The sequence below is a fragment of the Mustelus asterias genome, chromosome 7 (assembly GCF_964213995.1).
Source record: "Mustelus asterias chromosome 7, sMusAst1.hap1.1, whole genome shotgun sequence".
Classification (NCBI taxonomy): Eukaryota; Metazoa; Chordata; class Chondrichthyes; order Carcharhiniformes; family Triakidae; genus Mustelus; species Mustelus asterias.
This window is the reverse complement of record NC_135807.1, coordinates 37324765-37338692: the sequence shown is the minus strand read 5'-3', so window position 1 is coordinate 37338692 and position 13928 is coordinate 37324765. Positions and strand designations below refer to the sequence as shown.

General features: G+C 43.8%; 1 protein-coding gene across 2 annotated transcripts in view; it reads left to right on the top strand.

Moving 5' to 3' along the window:
• Positions 1-13928, top strand: part of c7h1orf35 (chromosome 7 C1orf35 homolog) — a 57924-nt gene that overhangs the window by 11208 nt on the left and 32788 nt on the right. For both annotated transcript variants that reach the window (XM_078215872.1, XM_078215871.1), the window contains exons 3-5: positions 4978-5023; positions 6276-6358; positions 10173-10245. In XM_078215872.1, the coding sequence (XP_078071998.1) occupies positions 4978-5023; positions 6276-6358; positions 10173-10245 (202 nt within the window). The remainder of the gene's footprint in view (positions 1-4977; positions 5024-6275; positions 6359-10172; positions 10246-13928) is intronic.

The following is a 13928-nucleotide window of genomic DNA, read 5'->3' as shown; positions in this document are numbered from 1 at the left end:
CTTCTTGATACTATACTCAGTCATAGTCATAGAGGTTTACAACATGGAAACAGGCCCTTTGGCCCAACTTGTCCATGCCGCCCCTTTTTTAAATCCGTAAGCTAATCCCAATTGCTCACGTTTGGCCCATATCCCTCTATACCCATGTAACTGTCTAAATGCTTTTTAAAAGACAAAATTGTACCTGCCTCTATTACTACCTCTGGCAGTTTGTTCCAAACACTCATCACCCTCTGGAGCCTTTTGTATCTCTCCCCTCTCACCTTAAACCTATGTCCTCTAGTTTTAGACTCCCCTACCTTGTGGGAAAAGATATTGATTATCCAGCTGATCTATGCCCCTCATTATTTTATAGACCTCTATAAGATCACCCCTTAGCCTCCTACGCTCCAGAGAAAAAAGTCCCAGTCCATCCAGCCTCTCCTTATAACTCAAATCATCAAGTCCCGGTAGCATCCTAGTAAATCTCCACTCTTTCTAGTTTAGTAACATCCTTTCTATAAACAGGGTGACCAGAACTGTACGCAGTGTTCCATGGCCTTGCCAATGTCTAGTACAACTTCAACAAGACGTCCCAACTCCTGTATTCAATGTTCTGACCAATGAAACCAAGCATGCCGAATGCCTTCTTCACCACTCTGTTCATCTGTGCCTCCACTTTCGAGGAGCTATGAACCTGTATCCCTAAATCTTTGTTCTGTAACTCTCCAACGCCCTACCATTAACTGAGTAAATCCAGCCCTCGTTCGATCGACCAAAATGCGTCACCTCGCATTTATCTAAATTAAACTCCATCTGCCATTCGTCAACCCACTAGCCCAATTGATCAAGATCCCGTTGCAATTCTAGATAATCTTCTTCACTGTCCACTATGTCACCAATCTTGGTGTCATATGCAAACTTACTAAACATGCCTCCTAAATTCTCATCCAAATCATCAATATATAAGACAAATAACAGTGGACCCAGCACTGATCCCTGAGGCACACCGCTAGTCACAGACCTCCAGTTTGAAAAACAATCCTCTACAACCACCCTCTGGCTTCTGTCATTATTTTTGTATCCATTCGGTTACCTCACCCTGGATCCTGGAGATTTAACCTTATGCAACAACCTACCATGTGGTACCTTGTCAAAGGCCTTGCTAAAGTCCATGTAGACAACATCAACTGCACTGCCCTCATCTAACTTCTTGATTACCCCTTCAAAAAACTTAATCAAATTTGTGAGACATGATGTTCCACTCACAAAGCCATGCTGATTGTTCCTAATCAGTCCTTGCGTCTCTAAATGCCAGTAGATCCTGTCTCTCAAAATACCTTCGCACAACTTACCCACTACAGATGTGAGGCTCACCGGCCTGTAGTTCCTAGGCTTTTCCCTGTAGCCCTTCTTAAACAAAGACCTAACATTCAAACACTCAAATGGTGACGTGAGATCAAGAGCAGTCGCTCTCGCCTCATCTCGAGTTCAGCTCTTTTATCCTTGTTTGCACCAAGCCTGTAATGAGGTCAGGAGCTGAGTGGCCCTGGATGAACCAAACTGAGCGTCAGTGAGCAGGTTATTACTGAGTTGGCGCTTAATAGCACTATTGATAATCCCTTCCATCAATATGCTGTTGATTAAGAGTGGTAATTGGCCATGTTTAATTAATCCTGCTTTTTGTTGGTAAGATATAGCTGTGCAAGTTTCCACGCTACTGAGTAGATGTCAATCTTATAGCTGTACTGGAATTTCTTGGCCGGAGGTGCAGCTGGTTTCAGATCACATGTCTTCAGTCCTACTCCAGAGGGCACGGGGACTCCGTGCATTCAGCTGTATTTTGCTATCACATGGAGTGAATTGAATTGGCAGAAGATTGGTATCTGTCTTGCTGGGGACTTCAGGAGGAGGCCGAGATGGATCATCCACTTGGCACTTCTGGCTGACGATCTTTGTGAATGCTTCAGCCTTGTCTTTTGCATTCATGTGCTGGGTTCCCCCGTCATTTGAGGATGAGGATATTTATGGAGCTTCCTCTCATTAGTTGCTTAATTGTCCACCACCATTCACAGCTGGATATGGAATGACTGCAGAGTTTAGATTTAATCCATTGGTTGTGGGATTGCTTAACTCTGTCTATTGCATGCCGCTTACATTGTTTGGCATATGAGTAGTCCTATATTGTAGCTTTGTACTCATTTTTAGTTATGCTTGGTGCTGCTGCTGCCATGCTCTTTTGCACTCTTCATAGAACCAGGGTTGATCTCCCAGTTTTGTCTTTTGAAAGATACTCTTAATCTTCACTGTAATCACTTCCTTTCCTAATAAGGCTCCAAGGAGCTGTGAAGAGTATAGGCTAGTGTCAAATAGAACTAACTGACTTGGCACAGATGTGACTGCAGTGATGTGGTTTTGGCCACGTACTCATTTTAGTAGAAAATGCTTTACACACAAAGTTTATTTATATTTACAAAAGGTTTATTTGTATTTACATAAGCTTTTACCACCATTCAGTGACTAAGGAAGTCGAGCACTGCTCTCTATTTTACCATTCTACTCACAAAGTTTAAAGTTGGGGAGACGATGATGTATTGGTATCGACGCTGCATCAGTAATCCAGAGAGCCAGGGAAATGCCCTGGGGACCTGGGTTCAAATCGTACCATGGCAGGTAGTGAAATTTGAATTCAATAAAAATTGGGAATTGAAAGTCCAATGATCACCGTGAAACCATTGTTAATTGTTGTAAAAGCCCACCTGCTTCACTAAAGTCCTTTAAGGGAGGAAATCTATCGTCCTTACCTGGTCTGGCTTACATGTGACTCCAGATCCACAACAATGTTGTTGACTCTTAAATGCCCTCTCAAATGGCCGAGCAAGCTACTCAGTTCAAGGGTAATTGGGGATGGGCAATAAATGTTGGCCCAGCCTGCGATGCCCACATCCCATGAATAAGTAAAGAATGATGTTTATGTGCATATCATGTACATGAATATTGAAATCTCATGCCCAATCATGATGTTGATGACTGAATTATTTGTTAAGCAGAAAAACATCTAGATGCCCATTAGGATGTTTGTCCATTGCATTAGCCAATAGCCACAACCCTGGTTTAGAAAACGCAGTAGTTTGAATGTACTCTCAATACTATCCTTTAAGCTGAAGACTCAAAGGCATTCCACAGGGACTGTGAGATGCAATGTTTCTAAAGTGCTTTTCTTTCAATCTGAAGATGGTCTCTTCCTGGTTCATGAACAATACCGATCTGACCTCTTGGAGACCAAGGCTCACCATCGCATTCACTTCTTCACGTTTCGATAAGGAAGCAATTTGTGCCCGCCCGTAGTAAAACCTGGACGACATTTAGGCTAAGGCTGATGAGTGGCATGAATGTTATTGTCGCTTAAGTGCCGGATAATGGCCATCTCCAACAAGAGAGAATCTAACAATCTCCCATTGGTATTTGAATAACTCCCATTAACATCCTGGCAACTAGAAACTGCACTGGACCAGCCATGTAAATATTATGGCTACAAGATTAAGTCAGAGGCTGGGAATTCTGTGGCGGGTAACTTTCTTCCTGAACCCCTCCCCCCAAAAAGCCTGTCCACCATTTGCAAGGCTTAAATCAGGATTGTACTGGAATGCAGTTGATCAGCACTCCATTCACTTTCTTAAACATTCACTTCTTCCATCATAGTCGCAGCAGTGTGTAAGATGCCCTGCAGTAACTCACCCGAACTTCAACGGCACCACCAAACTCATGACCTCTACCACCTGAAAGGACAAAGTCAGCAGGGAACACCACAATATGTTGCTCATCAAGCCACACACTTGGTGGCATGGTAGCACAGTGGTTAACACTGTTGCTTCACAACGCCAGGGACCTGGATTCGATTCCCGGCTTGGGTCACTGCGTGGAGTTTGCACGTTCTCCCCGTGTCTGCATGGGTTTCCTCCGGGTGCTCCAGTTTCCCCTCTGTCTGAAAGACGTGCTGGTTAGGTGCATTGACCCGAACAGGCCAGACTGTGGCAACTAGGGGAATTTCTTGGTAACTGCATTGCAGTATTAATGTAAGCCTTACTTGTGACAAATAAATAAACTTTTACTTTTTACTTTTAAATTTAAAAATCAGAATGATAATTGGGCCTTGCTCATTATCTTATTCAATTAACGATGGCTATGGAAATCAGGATACTCTAATAGGAATAAAGTCTTGTTGGGGAAGTATTGAGGGAGATTTGCTCAGAGTCAAATCTGGGCTGTACCTGGTGTCAGTTTTCTGGGATTATGTAGGGACACAACCCATGCTGCAATCAACTTGGGAGTGTTTGGTCAGTGTAGAATGACCTTATGCTGTATCTAATCTGCTGTATCTGTCTTTGAGTGTTTGATGGGATAATAATTAGTCTTTGCTATATTTGAACTGGGAATGTTTGATGGTCATGATGTGGAGTTGCCGGCATTGGACTGGGGTAAACACAGTAAGAGTTTTAACAACACCAGGTTAAAGTCCAACAGGTTTATTTGGTAGCAAATGCCATTAGCTTTCGGAGTGCTGCTCCTTCGTTAGATGGAGTGGAAATCTGCTCTCAAACAGGGCACAGAGACACACAATCAAGTTACAGAATACTGATTAGAATGCGAATCTCTACAGCCAACCAGTGGATTCGCATTCTAATCCGTATTCTGTAACTTGATTTTGTGTCTCTGTGCCCTGTTTGAGAGCAGATTCCCAGCTTTATCTGACGAAGGAGCAGCGCTCCAAAAGCTAATGGCATTTGCTACCAAATAAACCTGTTGGTTTAACCTGGTGTTGTTAAAACTCTTACAATGTTTGATGGAGCAGAGTAGATGGGATGTTACTTTATAAAGAAGAATGAGATAATTCGATTTTATCATACACACCAATAGGACTTATCAAACATTAGAAAATAAATCCCTCCAACAGAATCTAAACATAAAACTGATGGTATTTTCTTCTTTTGTCATTAGGGGGTACAAGAATCCCAAAAGGAAACCCACTGGTGTAACTAAAGAGGTAAGGACTGAGTGAAGTGTGCTATAATTAATGGAAATTTTGTCAGAGCAGGTGTGTGATCCTATTTGATATACTGCATCCTGTAAGTGTGATGCTCTGTGTAATGTACTGCACCGTGTGTGTAATGTACTGCACTGTGTGTGTGTAATGTACTGCGCCCTGTGTGTGTGTAATGTACTGCGCCCTGTGTGTGTAATGTACTGCACTGTGTGTGTGTAATGTACTGCGCCCTGTGTGTGTGTAATGTACTGCGCCCTGTGTGTGTGTAATGTACTGCGCCCTGTGTGTGTGTAATGTACTGCGCCCTGTGTGTGTGTAATGTACTGCGCCCTGTGTGTGTGTAATGTACTGCGCCCTGTGTGTGTAATGTACTGCGCCCTGTGTGTGTGTAATGTACTGCGCCCTGTGTGTGTGTAATGTACTGCGCCCTGTGTGTGTAATGTACTGCGCCCTGTGTGTGTGTAATGTACTGCGCCCTGTGTGTGTAATGTACTGCGCCCTGTGTGTGTAATGTACTGCGCCCTGTGTGTGTGTAATGTACTGCGCCCTGTGTGTGTGTAATGTACTGCGCCCTGTGTGTGTAATGTACTGCGCCCTGTGTGTGTGTAATGTACTGCGCCCTGTGTGTGTGTAATGTACTGCGCCCTGTGTGTGTGTAATGTACTGCGCCCTGTGTGTGTGTAATGTACTGCGCCCTGTGTGTGTGTAATGTACTGCGCCCTGTGTGTGTGTAATGTACTGCGCCCTGTGTGTGTGTAATGTACTGCGCCCTGTGTGTGTGTAATGTACTGCGCCCTGTGTGTGTGTAATGTACTGCGCCCTGTGTGTGTGTAATGTACTGCGCCCTGTGTGTGTGTAATGTACTGCGCCCTGTGGGTGTGTAATGTACTGCGCCCTGTGGGTGTGTAATGTACTGCGCCCTGTGGGTGTGTAATGTACTGCGCCCTGTGGGTGTGTAATGTACTGCACCCTGTGGGTGTGTAATGTACTGCACCCTGTGCGTGTAATGTGGTGGAGAAAGAATCAGTTGAAGCTTTCAAAGGGGAATTGGACAGCACCAAAAGAGAGAGAGTGCAGCACTACAGGATAAGAGTAGGATTAGCTGAATTGCTCTTGTAGAGAACTGGCATGGATTGACGGGCCACATGGCTGCTTCCTGCGCTGTAACCATTGTATGATCATATTCTTTCAGTGACGAGGTAGATGTTGTTGTACACTGCCTTTTAAAAAATTCATTCTCATCTAATTTCAGGAACTGGCAGAGGTCTGTAAGCGTGAAGTTGTGGAACCAGACAGCAAAGATGTTGACCGAGTCCTTGGGCTTGGCAGTTCCAGGTAGGGAGAGCCGTTTCTTACCAGTTCTAGTTCTCCCAAATCTATCCATTATACCCTATACTATATATTACTGTCTATAACACTCCCAAATGTATACTGACATATCATTACTGGATGTACCATTCTTATATATATATTGTGTGATGACCTTGTGTATGTTCACATCCCTGAAACCTGCCTTTCATTCTGACCAGCATTCACATGTCAAATGACCAATGTTTTCTAGATCTCCATAAGATCCTTACTGAAGCAGCTCTTTGTAAGGCTCAGGACTCTTAGCATATATAGTTCTGCCTTTTGGTTAACTCCAAGAACCAAGTGTAGAACTTCTAAAAATTCATTCACGGGATGCGGGCATTGTTGGCTAGAGCAGCATTTGCCCAACCCTAATCGCCTTTGAGAAGGTTGTGGTGAGTTGCCTCCTTGAACTGCTGCAGTCCATGTGGCGTAGGTACATCCAACGTGCTGTTGGGAGAAAGTTCCAGAACGTTGACCCAGCAGCAGGATAGTGAGTGGTTAGGAGGGGAGTTTCCACGTAGTGGGGTTTCCATGTGTCTACAGCCACTGGTCGTGGGTTTGGAAGGTGCTGTCCAAGGAGTCTTAATGAGTTGCTGCAGGGCATCTCAAAGATGGTGCACACCACAGTGGAGGGAGTGAACGTTTGTGGTTGGGATGCTTTGTGCTGTGTCAAGCTTCTTGAGTGTTGTTGGAATTGCACTCATCCAAGCAAGTGAAGAGTGTTCCACCACACAAATGACTTGTGCCTTGTAGATGGTGGGCAGGCTTTAGGGAGTTAGGAGATGAGTTACTCACCGAAGGATTCCTAGCCTCTGACCTGCTCTTGTAGCACAGTATTTATGTGGCTGGTGCAGTTTAGTTTCTGGTTGATGCCACTAGAATGTTGACAGTAAGGATTTCAGTGAAGGTAATGCAATTGAATGTTAAGGAAGATGGTTAGATTCTCTCGTTTTGGAGATGATCATTGCCTGGCACTCGTGTGGCATGAATGTTACTTGCCACTTGTCAACCCAAGCATTGACATTGTCCAGTTCTTGCTGCATTTGGATATGGACTGCTTCAATTTCTGAGGAGACGTGAATTGTGCTGAGCATTGTGCAATTATCAGTGAATATCCCCACTTCTGACCTTGTGATGGAGGAATGTCATTGATGAAGCAGCTCAAGGCCTAAGACACTACCCTGAGAAACTCCTGCAGTGTTGCTCTGGAATGGAGATGACTGAACTCCAACTGTTACAACTATATCTTCTTTTGTGCTATGTGACTCTAACCAGCGGAGAGTTTCCCCCCGATTCCCATTGATACTACGTTGGTCAAGTGCTGCCTTGATGTCAAGGGCAGTCACTCTCACTTCATCTCTGGAATTCAGTTCTTGTTCATACTTGAACCAAGGCTGGTAATCTGGTCTGGAGCTGAGTTACCCTTGCGGTACCCAAACTGAGCCTCAGTGAGGAGGTTGCTTGATGTTGATGACCCCTTCCCTCACTTCACTGATGGTCAAGAGTAGACTGATAGGGCAGTAATTGGCTGGGTTGGATTTGTCCTGCTTTTTATGTACAGGACATAACCTGGGCAATTTACCATATATTGCATTGCTCTGCTCTGTGCTAGAGGGTCCCCTATAATTGCAGAGTCCAGATCTACATCCAGCTTTGTCCTGACCAGAGCCTTGTGCACACTCTGCATGAAGCTAACTGTAATGTCTTTTTGTCTACATCATCAGGGTGAGGTGGGCTTTGGTGGGGAAGGGTTGCCAGTGATGCTGTCATATTGCCCATCCCTCAATGACTGAGCAGTTGGCGCTAAGCCTCACAATTGGCATTGTTGGCTTTTCATACTGAGATAAACTCATATAATGCTGAGGTTTGGCCATTAGTTGTCACCATAGAGCTAATTATTGAGGGTGGGCAGGAGTTGGGAACAATAGGTCTCACTCGGTTCATTCCCCTTCCCAGCTAATTTGGGTCAGTGATTTGAAATTAATTCTCAGAAAGAATTAACCTCATAAGAAATGAATCAACTATTTAGAATAATAGAAAACACAGAATGGTTACAGCACAGAAAGAGGTCATTTGGTCCGTCGAGTTTTTGCCAGCTCTCTGCAAGAGCAATTCAGCTAATGCTACTCTGCTGCCCTTTCCCTTTAACCCGTACTTTTTTTAATCTTCAGTTTATTTTCCTTTGAAAGCCTTAATTGAGTCTGCCGCATCTCATACTCAGGCAGCGCATTCCAGATCCTGACCACCTTTAAGAAAAAAGCTTTTCTTCATGTCATTGTTGCACCTTTTGCCAATCACCTTAAATTGGTGTCTTCTAGTTCTTGACCCTCTTGCCAATGGGAAGGATTTCTCTCCGTCTCGATTTTGAATACCTCTATCAAATCCCCTCTCAACTTGAGAACAGCCCCAGCTTCACCAATCTATATACATAACAAGTTCCTTATCCATTTTTGTAAATATTTCCTGCATCCTTTCTAAAGCCTTCACATCATTCCTACACTGTATTGCCTAGATTTGGGGACACTGTTCCAGTTGAGGCTAAACCAGTGTTTTATAAAGGTTCTCCGTAACCTCTCTGCATTTGTTCGCTATTAGATTTCTCATCTGCCAATGATGTGTGCACATGTATCCCCATGTCTCTCTGTTCCTGTACCTCTTTTAGAATTGTTGCTATTATTTTATATTGCCTCTCTTCATTCTTCTTAGTTTCGCTTCTCGGCCTTTTGGCTAAGATCAAGTGTAGTATGGTCGGCAGCCCATGGTCGGCCGCACTTGGTCGAGGTCATTAGGTTACACTGAAGCTTCATATGTTTCATATGAAGCAATTTTTAAAAGCGGCATCTCGGCCTTTTGGCTAAGATGCAAATGAGCTCAAGTCTTGGAGGAGGAACCTCCCCCTTCTCCAATCAGCTTGGCTCATGTAGATCAGGCCCAGGACAGGGTGGTTTGGTCGCTCGCCCTGTCTTGTCAGCCTGGATCGGAAATGTCTCAACTTGTTGAGACTCTGAATTGGATTTGATTTGATTGAATTGGAAAAGTATTTAAAAAAAGTGTATCACTTCTCTGCATTAAATTTAATCTGCTACACGTTTGCCTATTCCACCATAGGAACATAGGATTAGGAGCAGAAGTAGGTCATTTGGCTCTTCAAGCCTGCTCTGCCATTTGATAAGATCATGTCTAATCTGGTAGTAGTCTCAACAGTTTCCTGCTTTCTGTCTGTATCCTTTCTTAAACAGAGGGGTTACATTTGCTATTTTTCAACGTGATGGAAGCCTTCCAGAATCTAGGGACTTCTGGAAAATTACAACCATTATTGTGTAGGCAAAACAGATTTGCATAGAGTAAGATCCCACAATGAGCAGCAGTGAAATGAATCCGTTTCCTTTGTTTTTAAGTGATGTCTAACATTTGCCTATATTAAAACCACATTTGCCACCTTTTGTCCAATCACTTAATCCATCAATGTCGCTGTAATTTAATGCTCCTATGTACACTGCTTACAATGCCACCTGTCTTTGTAAAACTGACACAACGTTTAAATGCTCCTAAGGTGATGAGCTGCAATTCCTCAGGAAGGGATGGGGTGGAGTGTTACAAAGCTTATACTGACGAGAGTGGGTTGGCACCTCTTGTAGAGTTTTAAATTAACCTCCTCTCCACTCTTTCCTCCGATCTCCAAACTCCTTTTGATTTTTTTTAGTGTCACAAGTAGGCTTTTTGACATGAAGTACAGAGCTAGCCAGAATAAAGTGGCATCTGATTAACCAGCCCGTTCCAAACTGTTCCTTTCCAGTGGGACCGCTTCCAGAATGATGCTGACTAAAGAGGACCGTGAGGCGGCTAAGCTTGGACTGGCTATTTTTACGGTAAGAAAAGAGGCATTGGTCAATAATGTTAAAGATGGGATGGGAGACTGGATTACTAAAGTGAGGAAGTTGTCCGACAGTTGTACAGAATCTTTGTCGGAGCAGAAAAGATATTCGGACACAGCATCCATGAGTGATGGATCCTTTATTGCCGAGGAGGCTTCATCAAGCTGCTCTGCCCAATTGTGTACAGTCAGCCTTTTTTATAGGGCAATTCTTACAACTTCTACTAAAGATAATTGTTTCTAGTCCCATGCACTGTTAAATTATTTACATATGATACAAAGAGGTAGGCCTGAGACAATAGATGTTTAATTGCGTCCCCGGTAATGTCATCATCTTTAGTGGTGGATGGATGGAATGGCCATTCAGACAATGGTCATTTAATCATGTCTTAATCGTTTTAGTGCTGTTATCAAGGATATTCAGCTGTGTCCTGTCGATATAGTGAAACATCCCCTTTGTCTGCGCTGACTATTTCATGTATATGTAGAGACAGCAAGTCTACAATGTAGGTGCTGCTAATTTTCTTGGCCCCCTGGCCGACCTCCTGCTGAGCTCAGTTCTCCTCTCCCACACCTTGATCAGACCTTGCAGATCCATTCAAATGATATCAACATTTAAATGATTAAATTATAAGGAAAGATTGCATTAATTTACGGTATATTCCTTTGAACAAGGTTTGATCCAATCAAAAAGATTTTAAATGATAAAGGGATTTTATAGGGTAGATGCAGATAAGACATGTCCTCTGGAGGATCCAAAACAAGGGAGTAGAATCTTAAACTAGCGCCATGCCATTCTTTGATTTGAAAGTATTGTTTCTTGCGCGCTATACAAACAAAACATACCGTTCATAGAGAAGGAAACGAGAGAGTGCAGAATGTAGTGTTACAGTCATAGCTAGGGTGTAGAGAAAGATCAACTTAATGCAAGGTAGGTCCATTCAAAAGTCTGACAGCAGCAGGGAAGAAGCTGTTCTTGAGTGGGTTGGTACGTGACCTCAGACTTTTGTATCTTTTTCCCGACGCAAGAAGGTGGAAGAGAGAATGTCCGGGATGCGTGGGGTCCTTATTTATGCTGGCTGCTTTACCGAGGCAGCGGGAAGTGTAGACAGAGTCAATGGTTGGGAGGCTGGTTCTAAAGATAAACCAGAAAGCACTTTTTCACACAAAGGGCAGTGATCACAGATGGTTAAATGGAGCTGCGATGCAGATCAGCATGGAATGTATGACTCCCATATTGATGTAGTCACGACTCTTGATCATATAAAAACTGAACATGTAAAGTGGGTTATCCAAAATGCTGCAGTTGGAATGATAAGTTCCTTGTTTCCGTGGAGTTTCGGTTTTCAAAATGTGGCCTCCAGAATTTAAAAGGAGCACGCAGTGATTCTGAGGGAATCTCGGACATCAACAGCCATTCGCCTGATTCCCAGCATGTTTGTGTTTTACTAATTTACTAGGCCATTGTTTCTGGTACATAGTCATTTTTGCGATAATGGTTTGGGAAGCTGATGCTGCCTTTCAGAAATGAAGACATGGAGTCTCTGAGTGTGTGTGTGCCAATATTGGTGGGAGCTCCTAGAGGATGTGCTCATACTGGCGCAGGTTTTCTGGAGTGGTAGGTGTTCATAGCAAGTATGTCAGTAATAATGTACGGTTCCCTAAATGCCCAGTCCAGGTGATACCAGTGTATTCAGAGGTGCCCCGGGACTGGACTGAGATTAATAAGGGTTCCACATAAATTTCATGCTGAGTTGTGATTTGCTCCATAAAGTCATCGTATCTTTTATTAGTCACGCCATTTCATAACAGAACTTTAAGGTTTTGTGGTGTGCAAACTGTCCATGCAACTTCCAAATAATAATTTCTTTGTCCACCAAATTCTTATTCCCAGAAGGTAGCAAAACATAATGAACATTTTGACGAGAAATATCTGGCTTCCTACATAGCAGACAGTAAAGGCCTGACTGAGTAAAATGTAGTTGCACATTTTCCCCCAAACACAACAGCTTTATCATTCTTTATTTCTAGCATCATTTGAGCCTTTTTCATCATGGATCAACTTAACAATAGAGGTACCTCGCTAGAGACCACATCAGTAGTGATGCACAGACTGATGCCTGCTATTCTGCAAGGAACATAGAACATAGAACATTACAGCGCAGAACAGGCCCTTCGGCCCACGATGTTGCACCGACCAGTTAAAAAAAAACTGTGACCCTCCAACCTAAACCAATTTCTTTTCGTCCATGAACCTATCTACGGATCTCTTAAACGCCCCCAAACTAGGCGCATTTACTACTGATGCTGGCAGGGCATTCCAATCCCTCACCACCCTCTGGGTAAAGAACCTACCCCTGACATCGGTTCTATAACTTCCCCCCCTCAATTTAAAGCCATGCCCCCTCGTGCTGGATTTCTCCATCAGAGGAAAAAGGCTATCACTATCCACCCTATCTAAACCTCTAATCATCTTATATGTTTCAATAAGATCCCCTCTTAGCCGCCGCCTTTCCAGCGAAAACAATCCCAAATCCCTCAGCCTCTCCTCATAGGATCTCCCCTCCATACCAGGCAACATCCTGGTAAACCTCCTCTGCACCCTCTCCAAAGCCTCCACATCCTTCCTGTAATGTGGGGACCAGAACTGCACACAGTACTCCAAGTGCGGCCGCACCAGAGTTGTGTACAGTTGCAACATAACGCTACGACTCCTAAATTCAATCCCCCTACCAATAAACGCCAAGACACCATATGCCTTCTTAACAACCTTATCTACTTGATTCCCAACTTTCAGGGATCTATGCACACATACACCTAGATCCCTCTGCTCCTCCACACTATTCAAAGTCCTCCCGTTAGCCCTATACTCAACACATCTGTTATTCCTACCAAAGTGAATTACCTCACACTTCTCCGCATTAAACTCCATCCGCCACCTCTCGGCCCAACTTTGCAACCTGTCTAAGTCTTCCTGCAAACTACGACACCCTTCCTCACTGTCTACCACACCACCGACTTTGGTGTCATCAGCAAATTTGCTAATCCACCCAACTATACCCTCATCCAGATCATTAATAAATATTACAAACAGCAGTGGCCCCAAAACAGATCCCTGAGGTACACCACTTGTAACCGCACTCCATGATGAATATTTACTATCAACCACCACCCTCTGTTTCCTATCCGCTAGCCAATTCCTGATCCAATTTCCTAGATCACCCCCAATCCCATACATCTGCATTTTCTGCAGAAGCCTACCATGGTGAACCTTATCAAACGCCTTACTAAAATCCATATATACCACGTCCACTGCCTTGCCTCCATCCACCTCCTTGGTCACTTTCTCAAAAAACTCAATAAGGTTAGTAAGGCACGACCTACCTGCCACAAAACCATGCTGACTATCACCTATCAATTCATTACTCTCCAAATAACTATAAATCCTATCCCTTATAATTTTTTCCAACATCTTGCCGACAACAGAAGTGAGACTCACCGGTCTATAATTCCCGGGGAAGTCTCTGTTCCCCTTCTTAAACAATGGGACAACATTCGCTAACCTCCAATCTTCTGGTACTATACCAGAGGCCAACGACGACCTGAAGATCAGAGCCAGAGGCTCTGCAATCACTTCTCTTGCCTCCCAGAGAATCCTTGGATAAATCCCATCCGGAC